Source organism: Cnephaeus nilssonii (assembly GCF_951640355.1).
Source record: "Cnephaeus nilssonii genome assembly, chromosome: 8".
Lineage (NCBI taxonomy): Eukaryota > Metazoa > Chordata > Mammalia > Chiroptera > Vespertilionidae > Cnephaeus > Cnephaeus nilssonii.
Genome location: NC_137079.1, coordinates 62,620,346 through 62,646,099, shown reverse-complemented (window position 1 = coordinate 62,646,099; position 25,754 = coordinate 62,620,346). Strand labels below are relative to the sequence as shown.

Below are 25,754 nucleotides of genomic sequence, written 5' to 3'. Positions count from 1 at the left end.
CACGTTGTTTTCCCAGGGGGGCCTCTTGTTAACCAGATTTACTGCTAAATCCCAACATAGATTCTAAAACCTTTCTGAACGGATGAAAGTGACAGTGCGGGAGTCATAATAATCCATCACAACAACTTTCTTCCTACCTAAGTCATGCTAGTGGCTGCCGCCTCAAAGGTCAGATCGACCCCAGTTTTTCCTGAGACTGCGGGGCCCGGGAGTCCTTGTGCAGCAGCATTTCAATGGAAGGACAGCTCAGTATATAGAGTGCTATTTTTGTGAAATCAAAGCACTTTGTCTTTGTTCCACACAAAATGCTTTTCTCTCTGAACTTGGCCCTGATGGATAAAGTCCTTTCCATTTCTATTAGGTGCAGAGGTGGAAGCTAGTATGGTGTTTACCCAGGGCTGGAATTAAACCTCTCTCTCCTGGCTGTCCCTCCTCCCCACAATTTTCTGTCAGTAGACTTCCAAAAAAAGTTTTCCTTTAGCCAGCTGTTTGCTCCTATTTTACGTGACAGTTCTCAGTGTTTTTAGCAGGAACCAAGATCACTGATATTCCCACTGAGTTTGTCAGAAGCAATTGAGAAAGACCTCTTTTTATGTTTAAATAGAGATTTTAAAATTGTTCATAATCTTTACTTCTTCTCCCAGCACATTCTCATCCTCATGAGGTCCTTTCACTAATTAGCTAAATAAGTCTTTATACTAAAAGTTAGCTACATATTAGTCCTTTAGTTTTACTGGTCTTTTCTTTATTTCATATATATATATATATATATATATATATATATATATATATATATATATATATATTATTTTAGAGAGAAAAGGAGTGGGAGAGAGAGAAAGAAACATCAATGATGAGAGAGAATCATTGATCGGCTGTCTCCTGCACTTCCCCCACTGGGGATGGAGCCCATAACCCGAACATGTGTCCTGACTGGGAATCAAATCATAACCTCCTGGTTCATAGGTTGATGCTCAACCACTGAGTAACACCAGCTAAGCTGGTTTTATTGGTCTTGATCTTTATCCCTATACAAACACAGTATATGCTTATATTTAAATACATTTTTCTATGTTTCCAAATGGAGAATATAAGTTTATGAGAACATGAGGTCTGATCCTATTGGTGAAAAAAAGTGCATTTTGAATTTGTCTATTCAAAATCATTGGGCCACTCCTGAAATTAAGTTGCTACATAAATCCAATTAATATAAAATGTAAAGTGAAGTTTAACATTTATGAAGGTCCTATTATGTGCCAGATGGTACGCTGTGAATTTTACATATTTCCACTTAATCTTGGCAACACTGTGAGCTATATATTGTTCTCATCTTACAGACAAGAAAACTGAGACTTGGAGAGGGCACATGGATTAATACTGTTTAATCTGCAAGCCTGAGCTTTCTACTAAACTAGTATAGTTATATGAATATTAGAGCCAAAAGGAATCTTAGGGATTATCTAGAATAGTGGTTTTCCAAAATGTAAGATGGGTACCAAAGGGGGTGGTACATAGGACATTACATTTAAAAGGCAATAAATGCCACAATAAAGTTCATTTCTTTTCAATGTTCTTCTAATCCTTCTGATAACTTAATTCTGTATGTTTCTAACACTTGCTCATCTTCTTTTCCATCAAAGAAAGAGCAGGTCTTAGGATTACAGATTTTAAATACAATATCTAGATAAGATATATGTTTGTTTATTTTTTATTGTAATTATATTTTTAACTGATTTCAGAGAGAAAGGGAGAGGAAGAAATGGAAACATCAATCATGGCAATCATTGGTTGGCTGCCTCCTGCATGCCCCCTACTGGGGATCAATCTCGCAGCCCAGGCATGTGCCCTGACCAGGAATCAAACTGTGACCACCTGGTTCATAGGGTGACACTCAACCACTGAGCCACACTGGCCAGGTTCATTGTAATTATTTTATAGCTACTTTCTAGCTATGACAAATGATTCTGGGTTTCCATTTTAGCAGTGCCATTTTTGTGGCATGTAAATTTTTATTTTGAAAATAAATTTATTTGGATTTTTATTTATTTTTTTTCTTTTATTTAATAAAATAAGTGGAACAACAAATCAATGTTTATTTTTAAAAAATGTTTTTTACTGGGTTTTTTTTGAGAGAGTGAGGAAGGGAGAGGGAAAGAAAAACATCCATCAATTGTCTCCTGCAAGCACCTGGGCACGTGCCTTGACCAGGAATCGAACCGGCGACCTTTCGGTGCATGGGACAATGCTCAACTAACTGAGCCACACCAGCCAGGGCTTATTTTTTCCCATCACCATTTATTCCCCCCACACCCTCTTCCACCTCCACACCTCTACCCCCTGCCCCCCGCAATCACCACACTGTTGTCTGTGTCCATGAGTTCTTTCTTGATCAATACCTCCACCCCCTCAACCCCCACACCCGAGCTGTGTGCCTGCTCTCTATCTATGAGTCTGTCTCTATTTTGCGTATTACTTCAGTTTGTTCATTCAATACCACATATAAGTGAAATGATATGGTACTTTTCTTTCTCTGACTGGCTTATTTCACTTAGCATAATACTCTCCAGGTCCATTCATGCTGTCACAAATGGTAAAATCTTCTTCCTTTTTACGGCTACATTTGAATTTTTAAAATATGAGCGTATTTAAAGAAAAGGGTTTATAAATAATAGTTCAGTGTCATATACATGTGGTAAAAATCATAAAGATGCTACAGAGGCAATCTAGATTTTGGGGGGCATGGATCTGGAGATTCTAGGCTGAAACTCACATGATAAAACTGAAGAAATTTATATGATGCATTTGAAGAAACAGAGCTCTAAAGAGATGTAGTTAAGTGTCCATGACATACAAGTTTTCTGATTGTTGAAACATGATCATTTACTTTGAAAACATACAACCATCTCCCCACAAGCAGGTCATTTCCCACTGTTGTTCTTGTTTTTCCTAGCGGGGTGTGGGGGGGGGGGGGCATCAGACATCTTTTGATTAGCAAATACAGATTAGAATTAAGGAAACGAGAAATTCTGTTTCCTTCCAAAGTAGTCAGATAGTTCTAGTTTTCTTTTGTGCTGACTGGTGTGAAATAGAAAGGTGGTATTTTAGATTAGTTTGACAAAGTGAGTATTCAGATTAAATCAGAAGTTGATATTTGATATTGTTTTTATAAAATTTACATTAGTTTATTTAGACATTTCAATGTATAGCAGTCAGCAAATTCAAGTATGAAATAGTTGTTACAATAAAAAGTCCATTTTGCTCATAAGGGAGCAGGTAGAATCTCTGAAAGTTTTAACAAGTGAGACAGTTCCCCAACATTACCTCTTGAAAGCATAATCATCAGAATAATCTCTTTAGCCCTAACCGGTTTGGCTCAGTGGATAGAGCGTCGGCCTGCAGATGGAAGGGTCCCAGGTTCGAGTCTGGTCAAGGGCATATACCTTGGTTTCAGGCACATCCCCAGTAGGGAGTGTGCAGGAGGCAGCTGATCGATGTTTCTCTCATCGATGTTTCTAGCTCTCTATCCCTCTCCCTTCCTCTCCGTAAAAAATCAATAAAATATATATTTTTTAAAAAGAAGAATTTCTTTAAAGGCTTTTCTGTAACTCTCCTAGTGTACATCTGGTGATTTTTTGCTAACAGCTACAGGTGATAATGGCACTGCTTCCAATATAACACGCCTGCTTTTCCATCTAGCTGCCGGGACCCTACGAGATGCTCCAGTATTCTGCTCTAATGGATAGAGTATTATTTCTTAACAAACAGACTTCCTGGGGCTATCAAATGTACCATCTATTTTCTAACACTTAAAATACTTCAACCTGGTCTATATGAGCCCAACACTGAATTTCATAAAAGAAATAATATAGATCTGCAGATATCCCATAAAAATTCACCAGCATTAGCAATAGCATTCCGGTTAGGGGGAAAATGGAGCAACCTGGGAAAGACAAGCATCTATCATTACATCTTTTGTTATATTCTCAGAATCGGCTTCCAGAATTTTAACTATATTATGTTTAGGCATGATTCCCAGTCTCTTTCAGTTCCTTCTCCGATTTCGTTTCTTCACCCCATGAAATGGTGATGTTAAATGGTGAGAGGCACTATGATGTGAGTTTACCTGGGTTCAAATCCTGGTTGTACCACCTTCCTGATTGAACTATTTTTTTTAACTCCTCTGTGCCTCAGTTTCCTTATATGCAATGGGAAGGTGCTATCTATCTCCTATGGGAGCTGTAAGCAATTTGATATATGTAAAGCATTTAAGTTTTTATTTCAGCCAGAATAATCTACTTTTGTGGATTCCTCTTCTGTACCCGTTCAATACATTAGGTAGTTTCCTAACATTCAATTGCTAGTTTTCCCTTTTTCTTTGTGGAAGCTTTAGAAGTTGCAACCTTAATATTCCATGTGAAATTTTACATAATAATTTGACTTATGAATCACAGGTTAGACTCATAAGGAAAATGGTGTGAAGCTGACCTCAGCAAAGTGGAGGTGCTGATGGAAGGACTCACGTGATTTCTTGGAGAATCCATAACAACTAAAATTGTTTTGATACCTTTACTGTCCTTTCCTCAAGGACAGAATACCAGCTAATTAGTTTACTGCCAGAAATGTGCAAGCAAGATTTACTTTTTCTAGACTGCCTGCCTTTTCTCCCCTTGCCTATAAATCCTGTCCTTGCCTTTGTTCTCTAACTCAGTCAAGGACCCTGTTATGAGAGCAATTTGTGTAAAAATAAATACCTGTTTTTTTAAATAGGCACATAAACTATTTTCTACTTACATTTAAAAATATATTGTTTTAATGACTGGAGATTAAAGTCTTTATAAAAGCAAATACATTTTCTATTTGTTATGTAAAATAATCTAACAGATCACTTAATGGAGTTTGTGTAAAAATTCCTTTGCCATTGAATATCAAAGCATTTTTATATTAACCCATTTTCTTCTGCAAGGTCCTACTCCACAGTGGGCTACTATCTAGATTTCTCAGTGATACTGTCCATTTGAGACTCTTCAAGCTGCTTGCACCTAAATGATTCAACCAGTTTTTATTATTTTATATGGGTTTCCATAGCAGTGAGACACCCATTTCTGCCACATGTAATGCAGATTTTCCCCAAGACTTCTATTAATTTAAATAGTAACCTTAAATTGTGTCAGTCTTCAAAACTACAGGGCCATGTGCCTCAAAAGTAAATTAGTTCACAATTACCACCAACCAAAATTATATTTATTTCAGGTTTATTGCATTAGAGAAATCTTTCAGATTTCAGGTGGCTGGCTGGTCTGTGGTTTATTTTCAGCTGAGTTTCTGAGAACTAAACATAGGGTGCCTATTCACCAACATGGGTTAAGGCAGCCCATCACGGCTTTAAAAAACAAACAAAAAAACAGCCTGTTTCATCTTCCCAATTTGTTTAGCTCTTGCTCACTATTCCCTGTGGACTGATTGCAAAGGGTTGTCAATGATAGGCACTTTATAAATATTTGCTAGAGTTGCCATAACAAAGTACTATGGACTGAGTGGCTAAACCAACATTTATTTCCTCAGTTCTGCATGCTGGAAGCCCAAGATCAAGGTGTTGGAAGGCTTTTCTTCTGAAGTCTCTTTCCTTGGCTTGTACATTCTGGTCACCTCAATGTGTCCTCACATGGTCTTTCTTGTGTGCATGGATGCCTGGTGTCTGTGTCCAAGTTTCCTCTTCTTACAAGGATAGTAGTAGTAGCGGGACTCACCCTCAAAGATGGCGACACCCAGTCCCCTGAGCCGCCCGGGGCTGGCCTGAGGTGCAGGCAAGCCTCGGATGGTGGCTACCCAGCCGCCCAGGGCCGCCTGAGGCTCAGGTAACCAGGGCCGGCAGAGGCAGCAGCATAAGTGTGATGGGGGCGTTGCCTCCCCCTGATCACCTCCCACCCCTGAGGGCTCCTGAACTGTGAGAGGGGGCAGGCCGGGCTGAGGGACCCTGCCTCCAGTGCATGAATTTTCATGCACCGGGCCTCTAGTGTTATAATATATAAATGGCCCTTGGCAAAACACAAGTTCCCCATCCCTGGCTTAATGGATAGTTTCTGTTTGGATGATGAAAAAGTTCTGCACCGCCAAACCAGTATTATACGAAATGCTGAAAGGTATTCTTTTTTTTAAAATATATTTTTATTGATTTTTTACAGAAAGGAAGGGAGAGGGATAGAGAGTTAGAAACATCGATGAGAGAGAAACTTCCATCAGCTGCGTCCTACACACACCCCACTTGGGATGTGCCCGCAACCAAGGTACATGCCCTTGACCGGAATCGAACCCGGGACCTCTCAGTCCGCAAGCCGACGCTCTATCCACTGAGCCAAACCGGTTTTGGCTGAAAGGTATTCTTTAAGAAGAGGAAGAAGAAGGTAAAGATAAAAATTATGAACAACAAATACGTATTAACAAGTGAATCTAAAAATCAAGTGAATAAAAAATCTGATGAACAGAATAATCTGGTGAATATAAAAGAATCAGGGGTATAGAAAGGGAGTGGACTGACAATCCTCGAGGGGAAAGGGGATGGGGGGTGCAGGACTGGACAAAATTCATACACCTATGCCCTAACCGGTTTGGCTCAGTGGATAGAGCGTTGGCCTGTGGACAGAAAGGTCCCAGGTTCGATTCTGGTCAAGGGCATGTACCTTAGTTGCGGGCACATCCCCAGTAGGAGGTGTGTAGGAGGCAACTGATTGATGTTTCTCTCTCATCGGATGTTTCCAACTCTCTATCCCTCTCCCTTCCTCTCTGTAAAAAATCAATAAAATATATTTTTAAAAAAATCATACACCTATGGATGAGGACAGTGGGGGGGGGGGGGGTAAGGGCATGGGGTGGGGTGGTAACCGGTTGGAGGGGAGCTATGGGGGAAAAAAGAGGAACAACTGTAATAATCTGAACAATAAAGATTAAAAAAAGAAAAAGAAAACGTTCTGGATAGTGATGGTTGCACAATAATGTAAATGTTCTTAATATGACTATACAACTTAAAATGGTAAATTTTATGTTGTGTATATTTTACAATAAAAATGTGGCTAATGTGAGGAATGTTTAATTTTAATTAATTTAAATAATTTTAAAAACTGACACTTGACTCAGTTATTGGAAAACTTTTAAGTTTGAAACATGTAAATTTTATAATATCCATTTAGAAGTATAGAAAAATATAATCTCACATATTTGATATGCCAACTTTGTTTTCAAGCCTGGAGCAATGTTAATATAGCTACGTCCTTTCCCTACCAGGGCAAGTCTTTCATTTTACACCTCAAGCCTAATTTTATATTTTAAATTACACAGCCTACCTTTAAGTAGTCTTCAATCATATATAACTAATGGGCATCTAAATATTTATAGAATATCTACAGAAACACAAGTTGAATTCATGGAAGCATATATTAAATCAAAAGTACATCCAATACCACCGAAATGGTTTTATTTTTGTCAATGACAACATGCACAACACTATGACTGTATCATTACTTTGGTTTCTTTAAATATTATTTAAATATGCATTAAAAATATATGTTTACATTTAAGAAACGTAACATACTAAAGAAGTCCTCTGTAAACATAATTCCTTAATATTTTTTCCTGCTGTTTCATTCATAAATAACTTAATCTATAAAGTCATAAACAATTTAACTATTAACTCTAATGGCCTAAAAGTATACAAAAATTTTGAAGCTTGACAAGTGTTCTATAATTTTATAAATAACAACATGCAGTAAGTATCTGTAAGTAAATAAATGACTTCTCATCACAAGTTCTTGTCTCCCAATAGACCTTCCAGTGCACTTGGTGAAGATGTCATACATTTAAAAAGTCTAAATACTCAAAAGACTAGATTTTTAAAATAGTACAGAAGGCTGTCATTTAAATATTAGTAAGCCTTACTAAAATCACTTCAGTTTGTCTTATTCTGCCATTTAAATGGAAGCTAACAAATTCTAAAATAAAGTCAGAATAAATTTGTATTAGTCTTGAGAAAAATATTCCATTGAGATTCTATTACAGAAACAGAATCAAAATTTATTATGAAGCAAATTTTGATTAGTTAAAACTCTATAGTAAAAATGACACGCAAAAATAATCTTAGAAAGACATTACAGAACATTAGATTATTTAGTTTTTGTTTAATGACTGGAAATCTTTATTTCTTCAGAAAATAGTAACATATTTGTTGAATGACAGTTCCTGTTAATAGCTATCTACTGAGTTATTAGATAATCACTCAAGATATATTAGGTAAGTACTCAATTTATTTTTATGTAATAAACATAAGAAGAATTTTGCATGTTGAAAATGTTTCATCATTTTCAGAGTGTAAAACTAAGGGAAAAACATCTTCAATTAATATTCTCATTAAGTGATTCAATTGACAAATAAAAAGTAAAAGCTAAGTACTATCATTACTTTTAAAATCTAAGTTTCTAAAAGTTTTATTTTTCAACCAATACAAAATTGATCTGGTTCACACTATTCACTGCCAGACAAATTTTATGTTTAAAAATTAAGCATTCTTTGTTAAACAGATTAGAACAAATGTTTTTGATTCTGATATAATGAATATAAATAAAAATTCACAAATGGTGGCTGAAATTGTCAACTTTCAGCCTAATGCAACATAAATCCAGTTATTTTGCATAAACAATTTAAAATTAAAGTTTATAATGGAAATGTCAGCAAGTCCTAACTACTATATTACTACTAATGGGTTCCTCTATACTACAAACAGGCTCACCAGATGTACACATCTGATAGACTGCTTAGAAAATTAAAGCTATCAGATCTATAAATAAGGAATAAATATGAACACTGCAATGCCAAAGCATTAACACTGTTTAAAAAAGCAAGATGTGATGTAAACACATTTGACAGTCCTCTCTGTAAGCCACTTTTCATTGATTTATAAAGCTATGGTTTTATAATTCTTTTAAAAAGGAAAATGTTGCTACACTGCTGCATGCAGTAATTTCATTGTACATTCTTGAGTACAATTCGATCTTCAAATCCTCTTGCAGAGTTTGACATCTCATTAGGAATTCTCCAGAAAGTCAGCTTGTCATATTTTCAGCAGCCTATAACAAGAAAGTAAGATTCATTATGATAAAACCATAGAAAAAGAGACACCATGGAAATAAATTTGTCAATACCACACTGTCATTAACAAACAAATCCTCCCCAACATATATCAAAACAGTTTTGTCAGGATAATGCAGTGGTTTTCATTTTTTATAGTACATTAGAACTAGCTTTTAAACTGATTGCTAGGCTAACAGTAGGAAATTATTTAAACAATACAGTAAAAGTATATTGCTACTTGAAAAATTAACCTATAGAAGTCCTTATCCACAGTCTTTATCCGTTTGTCTGTTTCTGCATGTTTCATTATAATGCAAAAAGAGGATTAAAATGAAAAAAGACCTTTCTGTTATGTTGTAAGCTAGAGAAAAAAAGAGCAAAAGAATAATGAACTCATGGCTAATCCTGTTTCACCTATACCAAACTATTACCACCTTCCATGATTATTCTGCAGAAATTCCAAGGCACCATATAATTCCATCAAATATATTTCTAAAAACAAGAATTTAGGCCCTGGCCAGCAAGCTCAGTTGGTTAGAGCAAAGTCCAAATACACCAAGGTTGCTGGTTGGTTCTCCTAGGTAGAAAAACAAATGGATGCTTCTCTTTCTTTAAATATCAATAAGTAAAAGTTAAAAATAGCCCTAGCCGGTTTGGCTTAGTGGATAAAGCATCAGCTTGTGGACTGAAGGGTCCTGGATTCGATCTGGTCAAGGGCATATCCCTAGTAAGGGGGCTTGATCCCCAGGAGGGGGCGTGCATGAGGCAGCTGATCAGTGATTCTCATCATTGATGTTTCTATCTTTCTCTCTCGCTCTCCCTTCCTCTCTGAAATCAATAAAAATACATTTAAAAATAAATAAAGAATTTAAATAATTTATTAATGACAAATATGAAAATACTGATTTTTAAAAAGTTTAACTTCAGATATGCATGGTAAGTTTTTAATTCGTTTATACTTCTACTTTTAATTAAAACTTGCTTTTAAGTTTAGTCTAATTTCAGAAGTCTGTCATGAAAATACCTTAAGATATTAGGAATACTACAGATAACTCAATCTGAAACAGAACTTACCTTGTTTTTCCATATAGTTAGCTATTCTTAATTAGCCTTGCCCTTCTTTGAGTTTACTAAATTCACAATAATTAAAACCCAGATTGAAAAAAATTGTCCCTTGTTCTAAGAACCCTTAATGGTTCTTCTACTAGCTTTAGCCACATAACCTTTAGTTACTCACTCTTTCATCTTCCTAACCCCATTCTCAGTATCATATACTTCAAAAAGACTTGAAATAATATATACAATTTTAGGATTTTTAGAATTAAAGCACCTTAACTTTAATGCAATGTAATCTGTCTTGTCCCATTCCATTTTCATATTAATCTTAGAATTTCTCTAAGATAATGTATCAAGTATGATACACTAAAAATGAAACAACTATTTTCATTTAAACTAAGTAAGCCATCACCATGTGTAGCATTCATGTTAGATGAATGCAGAACTACTTTCTATTAGAATGGACAGCAATCGCATCCTAGAAACCCATATAGTTACCAGATGAACATTAAAGACTCCAAAAATTTGTAAGCATTGGGCCTGGGAAAAACCAGTGCTAGTAGCCTTCATTTCCAAACTCTTTTCTGTGCAAGTTTATTCCTTTCTTTGGAAGGATGGGTTGGACCATTGAACTTAATCCCTCGTTTCTCTCTCAACTAAAATGTCCCTGTGTTGCAGACCTTCCTACACAGTGAGATACATCACTCACCCTTAGATTAGTGATGGTTCAGGATAGCTATGAGAAAGAGCAAGGCTTAGTGTATAGGAATACATCAATGATAGTGTGATTCAAGACACCATGGCACAAAGTAGAAGGTACAGAAAAGTAGGTCTTGCCTAGAATTTTGAAATTATAATATGTAAATAATTGCTTACCCATTAATAGTAGTACTGAGGAAACAATACAAAAATTCAGTGCTAAGCAACCCAGGTATGTGCCCTTGACCAGGAACAGAACCAACGACTCTCCGGTGCTCAGGTTGACACTAATCACTTGTCACAGTGGCCAAGGCTCACTGTTGTTAATTCAAATGGCCCACTCTGCCCTGCCCTTTTCTCCCTCACCCAGATTCCTCAAGATATCAGTCTGTGAAAGAGAAAGATAATTCGAATCACTAGGATTTCTAGGTCAAGATAGAATGCAGCAGGAACAGATTCTCCTTACCCTATTTTTCATACCAAATGAAGTAAAAAGTACAAGAAAAAAAATTCATTAGCAGCAACCACACAAAAAAGGTAGAACAACCTTATGCTTATAACTCTTTATCAACCAATCCCAACTCCAATCCAATAGTAGCAGTAAATACAGGATAAACTTTAATCTAGAGAAGCAACCTGAGGAAGGTTATTTCATCCAATAAAATTAAGTGTAATACTTTTATTTTTAAAGTAGCATTATACTATCTAGAATGGTATTCACTATTATCACTGGTAATCTCTTGATCTTTTTTTTTAATTTTATTTTTATTGATTTCAGAGAGGGAGGGATAGAAACATCAATGATGAGAAAGAATAAGTAATCGACTGCCTCCTGCACGCCCCCTACTGGGGATCGAACCTAGAACCCAGGCCTGTGCTGGGACTGGGAATCAACCAGTGACCTCCTGGTTCATGGATCAATGCTCAACCACTGAGCCAAAGTGGCTGGGCTGAACATTCTTTTCTGCTAGGTTACTTGCTTCTGGTTCCTTTATAGTACTCAAACTGCATTACAATACAAAAATCTCTACCTGGAAACAATCCAATATCCATTCACAGTAGAAAAAATATATTTTAGTGTATTTGTACAATAAAACATTATTAAAGTGAAAAGGAATCCTATATAATAAAAGCCTAGGTGGCGAAATGCCCTCGTGTGACATCACCACAAGATGGCTGCGTGCACAGTGGAGGCAGGGCCCGGTGGCCGCTCCGCGCAGTGAGGCCTGCGGGTCCCCGAGGCTCTGTGTGGCGCAGAGGAGGCCGGTCCCAGTGTCTCCGCCACCTTGAGCGGAGGAGGCAAGTCTTCCTGGAGGAGGCAGGTCCTGGCAGAGGAGGCGGGTTGCGGCAGGGCAGTTGGGGACAATCAGGCCGGCAGGGGAGGGCAGTTGTAGGCGATCAGGCCAGCAGGGGAGGGCAGTTGGGGGCGATCAGGCCAGCAGGGGAGGGCAATTGGGGGCAACCAGGCCTGCAGGGGAGGGCAGTTGGGGGCAATCGGGCCGGCAGGGGAGGGCAGTTGGGGGTGATTAGGCCAGCAGGGGAGCAGTTATGTGTCAATCAGGCCGGCAGGGGAGAGGTTAGGGGGCAATCAGGCTGGCAGGGAGAAACGGTTAGGGGCAATCAGGCAGGCAGGCAGGCAGGCGAGCGGTTAGGAGCCAGCGGTCCCGGATTGTGAGAAAGATCCCAGATTGGAGAGGTTGCAGGCTGGGCTAAGGGACACCCCCCCCCCCGCAGTGCACGAATTTCATGCACCGGGCCTCTAGTGTATTATAGTTACACACAACATAAATGAACTTCACAAACATGTTAAAAGAACCCAGTAAAAAATGGATTGTACTGCCCAGCTGGTGTTGCTCAGTGGTTGAGTGTTGACCCATCTGGGGTCAGGGCACATGTCTGGGTTGTGGGGGCTCGATCCCTGGTAGGGGGCATGCAGGAGGCAGCCAATCAATGTTTCTCTCTCATCGATGTTCCTCTCTCTCGCTATCCCTCTCCCTTCCTTCCTCTCTCTGAAATCAATAAAAATATATTTTTTAAAAAATGAAAAAAGATTACATTTATATCACGTTAAAAGTGTCTACCATAAAAATCAGGGCAGTAGTTACCAGAGGGGGAAGCAGGAAAGAGAAGTCAGTGATGGGGGGAGCATAAGGGGACTTCTAGGGTGTTGGCAATGAGTTGCATAGATATCCTCTTTATGAAAAATATTTGCTCTGAAAATGTTTATCTTTTGTGTTCTTTTAATAACCAAAATGTTTAAAAAACACAAAAGCAACAACCCAAATCACTGGAACTTATTGGAGAATAACAATCTGAGATGGGTAAGCTATGTGTTTTACATACCGTATTTTCTGGTGTATAAGACGACTGGGCGTATAGAAGATTTTCCTGGGTTAAAAAGTCGTCTTATACGCCAGAAAATACGGTAGTTCTATTTCCTCAAATAAAAGAAATAAGGCTAAAAAAAAAGCCACTTTGTCTTTAGAAGTTTTAAACAGGACTAACTGGAAATTTCAGTATTCTTGCATGGTGAGTTGGTGCTATATAAACATGGAAATAAAAATCACCTGAGATTTTAAATCAGAGTGTGTCTAATCAAGAGAAGGAACGCTTTTCCTGTTCCCAATCTCAGCAGTTGAAAGTGCTAGATTTGAATTGGACAAAAGGTGGTCCTTTGGGCCCATGTTGGCAGTGCAGCCCAATTGCCGTCAGCAGCTCCCCGGTCTCTGAGACCCCTGAGTCATTCTTCCCTTTTCTTGAATAAATTCATGTTCACAGCTGGTTAGCTCGCTCACCAAGTTCCTGCCTATGGAATGCCAGAAGTCTGACAGCCTTCCTTCATTCTGTACTGTACAGGTCCCTTTCAGTCCAAGCTGGCAGTGTTTTGTGCTGAGATGGCTGACTGCATCGATGAAACACACCTAATCTCTTCACCAAAAGGTTCCTCAACCACACTCCTGTCCTTATCTCCAGAATGTGCTATCTGGATGGGCTCAGAATTTTTCAAAGCAAGTGTCATTGCTATTTGCTTACCGTTCCTCCCCAATTTCTCATTCCTTTTTCATTTTACTATAAGGAACAAGAAGATAGTTAAGCTGCACATTCCACAAGTTGGAAATTTCCTCAACTAAATATCCAAGTTCATCACTTACAAGCTTTATTTTCCTTCCAACAGAACATAATTCAGCCAGGGCTCCTTCACTTTATAGTGAGAATAGTCTTTCCTCCAGTGCCTAATAATATGATCTTCATTTCCCTCTGACATTTTACCAGAAGCCCTAATGTCCATATTCCTTGCAATATTCTGTTCATAATGTTATATGTATTCTCTAAGATGATTAAAGCTTTCTCTACAGCTCTCCTGTCTTTCTGAGCCCTCACCATAATCATCTTTAATGTTCATCAATCTACCAACAGTCTCTAGGCTTTTCTTATTAAGTGCATTAAAACCATCCAATCTCTATTCATTACCCAATTCCAAAGCGACTTCCACATTTGAAGGTATTTCTTATAGAAGCACTTCACTTCCCAGCAGTAAACCTGTGTTAGATTTCTAAGTCTGCCATAATAAAGGACCACAAACTGGGTAATTTAAAACAATAGAAATTTATTCTCTCACTGTTCTGGAGGCAGAAGTCCAAAAATGAAGGTGTCAGCAGGGCCACCCACTCTCTGAAGGCTCTAGCAAAGGATCCTTCCTTGCTTCTTGTGGCTGCCAATAATCCTTAGCCTTCTTTGCCCTGTAGATGTCATCACTCCAATCTCTACTTCTGTCGTTACATGGCACTCTCCCCTCTGTGTCTGTGCCTTCACGTGGTACTCTGTGTATCTGTGTCTAACTTTCCCACATCTTATAAGGACATCAGTCATTTAATCCATTATGATCTCATCTTAACTTGATTATACCTGCAGATATACTATTTCCAAATAAGGTCATATTCACAGATACTGGACCTGAGCATATTTTATTTCAGGCAGACACAATTTTACCCACAACACAGGGAAAATTCTAAGGGAGACTACTAGGAAAGAAACAACGTGGTCTATGACAGTAGCGACTTTTGTGATCTGAACATATGCTACTAAGCTTTTGCTCTTCAGAATTTCTCTTGATGGTGGATAGATGTTACTTTAATCTTGTTTAAGATCTTTCACATAACTTCATCATTAATCATTTTCTAAACAAAAGCATCTTTATTTAGAATGAAATAACAACTGGATTTCTACCTTTAGTGCTTCAGTGGCCTTTCGAAGTTCCTTAATAACTGACGATAAAGCTTCTGGATTAATTCCTTGTTCACAAAGCCGTACACAAATAGACAGAGTCTCCATATCTAAGCCAGTATTCAAAATTCTTGAAATCTCAAGCAGAACTGAAAAATAAAAATTTTAAAACCAAAATCTTACATTTTAAAAAATGCACATAATACTTTGTTTTTAATTTGTATACTACTATAAATACCAAAGAACTAGCATGGCATCCTTATATCTGGAAATAAGACAGATAATACTGTCTTGCCCTTACTTAGCTCTAGAAACTTCAAAATAAACTTAAAACCTCCCACCACACAACTGCTTTTTATTCCACCACCCACTTAATATTCATCTAAAATTTATGCATCATTATTCTGAACATTTCCCCACTTTTTATATTCTTTTACAATGCAATTGAGTCAGTCACATAACATTACATTTTATGGAAACATCAGACATTACTTAACCACTCCATTTTAAGAGTTAGGTAGCTCTCATGTTGTCCCCCATTAAAATAATATGGTGTAAGCATCTGTACATACTAAGTTTATTTTATTAGGATAAATTCCTAGAAGTGCAGCTGTTCAGTCAGTAATATACATACTTAAGGCTTTAAAAATATTTCGAAACTTTTCCAATGTGACTGAGTATACATCTTTATTGAGCCTAAGAATAAAAAAATGAAAGCTTATGTTTTTAACTTTATTTTTATAGTACTTCATTTTATTATAGTTTATAAAAGTATCTGTCTTTCACATGACAAACATTATCATAGAGGACCACAAGAAGTAAACACACTGGCCACATTAAACTTTCTTTTTAGGAATTTTTAAGTTAATGGTTAATGTGTTATCTATTGCTTTCCTGTACCATTTTCCCTTGGTATTATGCTTAGAAAGATTATATAATTATTCACTAATATTCTCTTCCAGCACTTGGAAAACATATCCCCAACTCTCCAACCCCCATAAATATTTAACTCCCTAGAGTTTAGATGGAAAATAGAATATCTAACTTTTCCTTCCTGAAATAAGTCAGTTGCCCAAAACTATTTACTGAACAATCTATCCTTTTACCACTCAATTACGATGTAACCATTATCATAAAGTCCCATATACCTATGGATTTGTTGCATGTGTACCTTGTGTTAGAGCCACAATTTTAATTATTAACTTTATACTGCATGTAGGTTAAAGAAACTTTTGTTACCTTTTATTTTCATAAGCCCTTTCATTCTCTCCATGAACTTAAAATACTGATCAATTCTAAAAACAAATTCCATTTGGATACTGACTTGAATTGCATGAAATCTACATATTATTTTGGGACAAATGGACAAGTTAATAATATTAAATCACCTATTAATTTAAGTCCTCCTAAAAACTGTTAAGTCTTCCATTCCTCTCCTTAACTTTTGAACACATGGAGTACAGTTCTAATGTCTTTGTCCATTAATCCTAACATCTGTGGCAATTTTGGGTATGTTTCAACTGAATTTTTCTCATCGTGGGTTACATTTTCCTGCTTTGCATACTTAATAATTTTTTATTGGATGGCAGACATTGTGAATTTTATCTTGTTGGCTGATGGATATTTTTCTATTTCTATATTCTGATTTTTGTAATGAGGTAGTTATCTGGAAACAGTTTGATCCTTTTGGGTCTTTTATTAAGATTTATTAGTCAGGACTGGAGCCCTACTTAAGTTTAAGGCTAATTATTCCCCACTGCTGAGGTAAGATCCACCTGAGTACTCTGCCCAGCCTTGTGAATTATGAAGTTTTCCATTTTAGTTGGTAGATATAGGCACTATTCTCAGCCCTGTGTGAGCATGGTATATTGTTCCCTCTATTTCTTTTGATTGGTTCTTGCCTCAGCTTTTGGGGTACTTTCCGTGCATACATGTGCTATTCAATGCTCTGCTGAATACTTTAGGGAGACCTTCTGCAGACTTCCAGAATTCTCTGGGTGAAACTTTTTTCCTAGGCACTCTGTCCTGCAGGCTCTCCCTTTGGTGGTCTCCCTGGACTCTAAGCTCCTTCTGCTAAATTCAGGGTGTCCACTGGGTTCCATCTGGATTGCTGCCTGAACCACACTGCATTGTGGTCTGGAAACTTCTCTGAAGGCAGTAAGCTGAGTAAACTATCTGGCTCACTTCACTTGTTTCCTATATTGCTGGGGTCACTGCCTTTGCTGCCTGATGTCCAGTGAAATGAAAATCATTATTCTGCATGCTTTGCCTGGGTATTTTGGTTGTTTCAGGTAGGAGGGTTTAGTCCCTGTTATTTCATCGTGACTGAAAGCTGACAGCCCCTTCCCACTTTCATTTCTCTAGTTTTGATATTCCAACATACTAATACTTTGCTCTTCAGTTGAATTCAGGCTGTTATCTATGCTATCTGCTTAACTTACATTAATAACTCTATTTTAAGATTTCTAATTTTCCACCATAATTACTTCTTGTTTCATAGCTAACTACTTATTTATAACCAGTTCTTATTTTCTGTTGTTTCTGCTCTTATCCATTTAAGGTTATATTCTTTTTTTTCTTCTTCTTTTTTTTTTTTTAATATTTTTAATTGATATATTACAGAGAGGAAGAGAGAGGGATAGAGAGTTAGAAACATCGATCAGCTGCCTTTTGCACAACCCCTACTGGGGATGTGCCCGCAACCAAGGTACATGCCCTTGACCGGAATCGAACCTGGGACCTTTCAGTCCGCAGGCCGACGCTCTATCCACTGAGCCAAACCAGTTTCGGCTAAGGTTATATTCTTTTGGTAAACCATTCTTGAGATTTCCTTTTCTTTGAATACTAGAAGCACGGTGCACGAAATTCGTGCATGGGGGAGGGGAGGGTGTGTGTGCCTCAGCCCAGCCTGCACCCTCTCCAATCTGGGACCCCACCGGGATCAGGCCTAAACAGGCAGTCAGACATCCCTCTCACAATCCAAGACTACTGGTTCCCAACCGCTCACCTGCCTGCCTGCCTGATTGCCCCTGCTTCTGCCTGCCAGCCTGATTACCTCCTAACCACTCCCCTGCCAGCCTGATCGATGCCTAACTGCCCTCCCCTGCTGGCCTGGTTGCCCCTGTCTCCTCCTGCAGGCCTGGTCCCACCCAACTGCCCTCCTCTGCTGGCCCAGTCACCCCTAACTGCCCTCCTTTGCCGGCCTGGTCACCTCTAACTGGCCTCCCCTGCCAGCCTGGTCGCCCCCAACTGCCATTCCCTGCAGGCCTGGTCACCCCTAACTGTGTCCCCTGCTGGCCTGGTTGCCCCCAACTGCCCTCCCCTGCAGGCCTGGTCGCCCCCAACTGCCCTCCTCTGAAGGCCTGGTCACCCCTAACTGCTCTCCCCTGCCCCATCACACACTTCAAAACCAGTTAAAGACACGTTAAAAGATCTTGCCTGGGAAATATTAACCCACCCGCCATATTCACTAGACCTTGCTCCTTCAGATTACCACTCTTCCGATCGATGGCACACACACTTTCGAAGCAGCACTTCAAAACATACCAAGAAGTGAAAAATTGGGTCTCTGAATGGTTTGCCTCAAAACAAGAAAAGTTCTATTGGGATGGTATCCACAAATTACCTGAAAGGTAGGGGGAAATGTGTAGCTAGCGATGGACATTACTTTGAATAAAGCACTTTTGATGTTTCTCTTGAAATAATTGTGTTTTCTTTGATTACAAAATCTGCATTAACCGGTACACCTGGTAAAACTAGCAGGTACTTCCAATTTTATTTAGAATGCATTTAACACTAATGTTAAGGATGATGTTGGTTTCATATAGCTATCCTTTAGTGTGTTATAAATGTACTGTTTTCTTTTGCTAAGACTTTAAAATCGTGAAAAAAGGTTGATATTATCAATACCTTTTCATCAGCCATTCAAATGAGCAGGTGGATTTTCTTCTTTGACTTAGTGAGGTAATACATTATATTGACAAACCATATTCATAGCTGAAGAACACTGAGCTTGGAAAAACCCTAGTTTTACAATAAGTAGGTTAGCAAGTCTGCTCTTTATCTGTAGGTAGATGTTATCTCATCCCTCACTGCTATTCACTGTAAACACCAACCTGAGAAACTGGAGGGAAGAGCAGCCACGGTTTTGTATTCTTGGCATACAGAGCAAGAATGTGTAGGTATGCTCAAGGCTCTGGAAGACTGCATCTCCCAATAGTTTCACTGCATGACTTCTGAGGATAGTTTGAAAAATGCAACATAGCTTCCTCCTTGCTCTCTCTTGAGATACTGTCCCTGGGAACCCAGCCTCCAAGTGTGAGAAAACCCACATGTTCCAGACAACAGCTCTGTTGACAGCCCAGCTACCAGTCTACATCAACTAGTAATCATGTGAGTAAGGAAGCACTGAGATGACTCCAGACTCAGTACTATCCAACTGCAATGCATGAGACACCCTCAGTGCAACTATCTACATCAGCGGTCGCCAACCTTTTGGACCTCACGGACCACTAGTGGTCCACAGACCACCGGTTGGCGACCGCTGCTCCAAAGGTTACCTTAAACCATTGGTCGCCAACCTTTTGGACCTCACGGTCCACCAGTGGTCCGCGAACCACTGGTTGGCAACCACTGATCTACATGAGCCTGGTTAACAGCCAGAACCATTAACAGATAACTAATTCTTATTGTTTTATGCCTTAAGTTTGGGGTGGTTTGTTATGGAGCAACAGATAATCAGAACACATATTCTGACCATATTCCAACTCTCCAACATCATCATCACCATTGTCATTAACTGTTCCTGATAAATTCTCCTCTCTCTCCAGCTTTTCTTCATGGTAGATCCTTATATATAAAGTAGGGGCCCAGTGCACATATTTGTGCACCTTGAAAGGAACTGTGAGGTGCGAGGCTGCGGTGGGCACAGGAGCGGGTCTCAGCTCCTCCCGCTGCGACCCCCGGTTCCCTGCCTGCCAGCAGCCCTGCTCCCTCCACTGCTGCTCCCACGTGCTGCCCACACCGGCCCCGATTGCACCCGCTGACGGTGCAGTGATTAGAGCCGGCTCCAGCAGTGGGTGCAAGTGGCAGCTGCTGCCCCAATCGCCCCTCAGGAGCAGGGGGAGGTGGAGAAGCCGGCAGCCGCCACTTGCACCTGCTGACGGCATCAAGTGATGGGGACTGGCGCCAGCAGCAGGTGCAAGCACCTGGAGGGACCGCAGCACGCAGGAGCAAAGAATTTTCAGTAACCACCAGAGGCTCACCCGAGTGCTACCTTGGTCTGGCGCCCCCGTTCACCTGCTCCACCATCCCACCACGGCCTACGCCTGCCATGTTCCGCACGCGCCCCCTGGTGGTCAGCACACATCATAGCAACCAGTTTTTTGGTTTTTCCGCCATTAGGTCTATTTGCATATTAGCCTTTTATTATATAGGATGCTATACTTATTCCCAACTTCATACCTTTGTTTGTGCTTTTCACCTCTGCCTTTTCTCTTCCCTCCATATAATTCTACTTCAGTATCTGCATTTCTTCCTTTAAGCTTTCTTTTACAATTCACATGGATCTTTACTTCCTAACTTTACAAACTGTCTGTAATTACTAAGTATTTCTGTAGTGTCCACTGTGTAACTAGTACCTATATGTATTGTGTCTACCATGCTACTGCTGAAAATGTAGTTGTGAACAACACAGATATGGTCCTAGTTCTCATGAACATTACAGTCTAAGAGAAGAGACAGGTATTAAAATAGCTGCTTCCAGTTATAAGGAAAATACCATACTTCCAAAATAAGTTACAAGGGCATTTTACCTAGTTTTGAAGGACACATGTTTGAGGAAGAAGACTTGTCTGAGGAAGTGACAAGTTTTAAAAGGGTAAAAATATATCCACTTAACTAATGCAAAGGCAGAAGGAAAGGCAAAGACTAGGGACCAAGAAACAGCTTGCAATGGGGAGAATTTGATAAATTTAAAATGATGAGAAAGGCTCATGCAAATGCAATGTAATTAAAGGAGATAAATAGCTGTAAAATATGAGACAAGGCAAACATGAAAATCTACTAATGCCCAATTGAAGATTTTAGAACTTTGGGAAGCTATTAGAAATTATAAAATGGGAGCGTGACAAGATCAGATTTCCATTTTTAAAAGACTTTTTGCTGCATAATACTGAGAAAGAGTCTAGCTAAGTTACTGCAATTTTGGTGAAAAACAAAAGACAAAAACTTTGCTAAGGTGTCTTTATCAAAGTCCTTTCATTTCACAATAAAATTACAAATATTTATAGCTGAGTTCTATAATCCTTGTAAACTACTAACAGCCATTAAAAATTAAATCTCTTTTTCTGATCCTGGCCCTGATTTAGTATAAGGTCTATTGCATAAGATCATCTACTCTCACTCTTAAATGCTCAACATTCTCTTCCTACATGCCCTTTTTAAATGTCAGGCTCTTTGAGCTACTCTCTCTCCTATATACTCAGTTGCCATACAGTGTTGGTGGGAATGTACAACCACTATGAAAACAGTGTGGAGTTTCCTCAAAAAATTAAAAATGGAACTGTCATTTGACCCAGTGATCCCTTCTAGGAATATACCCTAAGAAGCCAGAAACACAAATCAGAAAGAATGTATGTACCCTTACGTTCATAGCAGCACTTCACAATAGCTAAGATCTAGAAACAGCCCATCAGTAGATGAACGGATTAAAAAACTGTGGTATCTATATATATAAAAGTCTAAGCCACCGGTTGACTGTCTGACAGTTATGACGCGCAATGATCACTGGGGGCAGATGCTCAATACAGGTGCTGCTGAGCGACAGCAATTTTGCAGAGTGCCCTCTCGCACTCCGGGACCCCTCGGGGGATGTCGAACTGCCGATTTTGGCCCGATCCCTGCTGGCCAGGCTGAGGGAACCCACCTGCCAGACAGACTCTGCTCACTCCATAAACGCCCTCCCTCCGAGCCCCGGTGCCGGCCCAGCTGCGGCCGGCCGGGGAGGGACCACGAGAGGTTGGCTCCCGGGCGTGTCCAGCCTGTCTCGCCCAATCCTGCCCCACTGGCCACCTTCTAATTAATTTCCTTTCAATATGCACAAATCTGTGCACTTGGCCTCTAGTCAATATATATAAAAGCCAAAGCAACCGTTATAACTGAACGACCAGAATGACCAGTCTCTCTGATGTGCACTGACCACCAGGGGGCAGACACTCAGGAGCTGCCCTCTGGTGGTCAGTGTGCTCCCACACGGGAGTGCCGCTCAGCCAGAAGCCAGGCTCTTAGCTGGCGAGCGCAGCTGGGGAGGCAGGAGCCTCTCCTGCCTCCGTGGCAGCACTACCGGGCGGTGGCGACAGGTGCAGCTGGGGCCAGGATGCACCTGGCCCCAGCTGGGGCTCCTCCCCGGCTGCCTGCCGCTCCAGCACTGTGACATCCTGCGGCCTGCAGGGATCGGGCCAAAACCCAACAGTCCAACATTCCCCCAAGGGGTCCCGGATTGCGAGAGGGCACATGCCAGGCTAAGGGACCCCACCTGTGCATAAATCCGTGCACTGGGCCTCTAGTGTTTCCATAATGGAATACTATGCAGCTGATAAAAAGGATTTCTTACCCTTTGAGACATGGGAACTTGGAGAGTATTATGCTAAGTGAAATAAGCCAGTCAGAGAAAGACAAGTATCACATGATCTCACTTATACGTGGAATCCAATGAACAATATAAACCAATGAACAACAGAAAAGATTCAGAGGGAAGTGGTGGTGTGGGGGGGGGGGTAACTAATGAATTTATATGCATATATGCATAGCCCATGGACAGAAAATAGTGTGGAGAAGGCCTGGGGAGGGGATGGGAGCAGGGGGGAGGTGGTCCCTGGGGAGAGGGGGAAGGGGACATCTGTAATACTTTCAACAATAAAGATAGATTAAAAAAATTAAATCACTGTTAGCTAATACTGATGGGAGGGAAGGAGTAAGACAATGAGGAGAACTACTACATCTTGAAGGAGGGTAGTCAGATTCCAAAAGTTTTGACCACTTCAGTTTGGCTCTCATAGATAGATTTAAATACAAGTGAAATCCCATATTACCAGAATTACAAATAATAATGATGTTTGAGTAAGTCAGCCCAGCCTCTCGGGCAAACTAATTTTATTTCTGAAAATGTGAGCAGAAGAAGGTAAGATTATAAAATGACTGCATTTAGGACTTTTTCAGTTCATTGTATGGTCAATTATTTACAGTATAAGTATCACTATGCTTTCCTTTGTACCTGTGCACAAATCCGTGCACTGGGCCTCTAGATAGCATGGAAAATATCTATGGAACATATGCCAAGTTTTACAGTGACCACAATAATTCAACTTCACATAGTTTGGAACTGATTGTCTTAGACCCAATTATGGCACAATAGCAGGGATTTTATGTAAGTTTAAAGTTCTAATGGATAAGACAGTATCTGTCACTTTTTAAAAAAACATTAAAATACATTGGTATTGATTATTTTAGAGAGAGAGGAACAGAAAAAGATAGATAGAAACATCTATGAGAGAGAAACATCAATTGGCTGCCTCCTGCATGCCCCCCACTGAGGATCGAGCCAGATACCGGGGCATATGCCCTGCCTGGGAATGGAACCGGTGACCTCTTGGATAATAGGTCCACGCTCAACCACTGAGGCACACCGGCCGGGCGGTGTCTGTCACATTTAACAAATGTTGATCGGCTGCCAACCTGGGACCTTTCTTTCTACCTTTTGGTTTGTGGACAAACCATGTGTAGAGAGAGGAGCAGTATTCTCTAATCCACCCCTTCTCTCCTCCAATTTTTTTTTTTAATCTGGTCTTTCTTCATTTTTTCATGTTCTTCCATTCTCTATAATCTTAATTTTACACAAAGTTCTCCCAGTAAAAATCCTGATGTAAACAATACAAACCATCAGTTCTCATTTCTACATAAGTAGTTCCCCCACAGATAAAATGTGAGTATTCTATTCAAATGGGATCCTATGGCCATATAGTTAAGGAACCTAAACACAGCTAAAATAAGAGAATTCACTAGAAGTGAGGCTTCATTCTCTCCAACCTGTTCAAAAACATTGGATTCCAAGCAAAGATATTATGATGTCAGATACATGAAGTGTCTACGTACATAAATTCACTTACAAAATAAAACAAATAAGCTGTGACTCATCAAGAAGGATGGGAAAATAGGATGACTATGGTGTTAAGAACAAAATTCTACTTTTCAGAAAAACAGGAAGGCAGATGTTTTGTAAATAAAACAGATGAAAAGGCTCTAATGATACAGGTAATTCTTTGAAAAGGAAAGCAGCAGCTGGTGCAGAAAAAGCCAGAAGTCTTATTGCAACTCCCATAAGGAGATGTCTTAGGAAGTGGTGACCACAGCGAAGGAGCCAGAGATGTGGCATGCAGGCTGACACTGCTTAGTAGTAATTCCATGAGGTTATGTTTTCAGAGATGTGAGTATCCCCTGGAAAATTCAAAAAGCAATGTTTAACATCCATCACACGTTCATATTGGTGGAAGCGAATAATACGGAGACAAAGACGTTTCCAAGTGGGATGACATCTTCTAATACACAAAAAATAATGCAGAATCAGGGCACTTACCACTGTAAGTCAATAAATACAGCAACAAATAAAGAGAACAAAATATGATTATAGCAACAGATGCCAAAAATCACTTGAGCAAATAATACTAATGAAATTTTTAAGGGAAAATTAACAGAAATAAAAGAAAGCTAAAAAAAAATACAGTATCTTTCAACGATCACCTTTCCCTGGTTATCTTAAATACTCTCGTTATAACCCTAGGAGGTAACCTCATTTTACAGAAAACCAGAAGCAGGCTAAAAGGCAGCCTGTCCAAGCTCTCCGCCAGAGGTAGGAAGCGGTGGGGCCCGCACTTGGGGGACAGGGTGACGCCAACACGCGTTTTCCGTCGTCTGCAGCCGGTGCGGCTTTAACCCGGGGGGGACGCGGGCCAGACTGGGTGGCGTGGGCGCGGCGCGCGAGGCCGAGGACCCGAGGACCCGAGGACCCGGCGCAGGAGGGGGCGTGGCGCGCGGGGTGAGCGCGGGGAGGCCGGTGGCGCCCAGGGTCCCGCGCCGGTAGGATCCCCGCGCGCGTCGCCCTGACGACGGGGCCGAAACGCCGTGCCCGCGACCAACTACGCCGGGGCGAAGGCCGCTCTCCAAAGATGGGGCCAGCAGCCGTGCGGCCCAGGCGGGGCCCTGGGGAGGACCTTCAAGGATGCCGCAGGGCGCCGGACGTGGCTCTAAAGGCCTCCTGGGCTCACCCCCGCCTGCGGGCGTGGGCTTCGGGAAGCGGAAGCGAGGTAAAGGGGCTGAAACGGGCACTCACCGTCCATGGTCTCCCTCACCGCGTTCAGATTCGCCGTCGCCGCCGCCGCCGCCGCCGCGGCCCCGGTGCCGCTACCGCTCGCCATGGAGGAGGCCGAGGGAGGCGGGGGAAGGGTCTGACCCGGAAGTGGAGCACCTTCCTTTCTGCTGGGCAATCGCGCCGCGCGTCCCACCCCCCACCCCCCCTCCGCTCCCGCCGGCGGCTCCGCCCCCGCGCCCGTCGCCAGCGGGAGGCCGAGTGGATTTGAATTTGGAGCGTCGTTACTCGGCGCGGA

General features: G+C 40.6%; 1 protein-coding gene across 1 annotated transcript; it reads right to left on the bottom strand.

Annotated features, from left to right (window-relative positions):
* Window positions 1-6,871: 6,871 nt before the first annotated feature.
* On the bottom strand, window positions 6,872-25,677 carry MZT1 (mitotic spindle organizing protein 1). The gene is made up of 3 exons (XM_079778995.1): window positions 25,481-25,677; window positions 15,100-15,245; window positions 6,872-9,113 (listed from the first exon to the last, which is right to left on the bottom strand). Exons 1-3 carry the CDS (start codon window positions 25,563-25,565, stop codon window positions 9,090-9,092), a joined length of 255 nt encoding a protein of 84 aa, XP_079635121.1. The 5' UTR covers window positions 25,566-25,677; the 3' UTR covers window positions 6,872-9,089.
* Window positions 25,678-25,754: the final 77 nt, after the last annotated feature.

Bases quoted from the DNA above. Each gene is read 5' to 3' on its own strand.
- MZT1 (XM_079778995.1), bottom strand. From the start codon at position 25,565: ATGGCGAGCGGTAGCGGCACCGGGGCCGCGGCGGCGGCGGCGGCGGCG. The intron at 15,246-25,480 runs GTGAGTGCCCGT...TTTATTTTTCAG, and splicing joins GGTGAGGGAGACCATGGACG to TTCTGCTTGAGATTTCAAGA. The intron at 9,114-15,099 runs GTAGAAATCCAG...TTCTTGTTATAG, and splicing joins AGGCCACTGAAGCACTAAAG to GCTGCTGAAAATATGACAAG.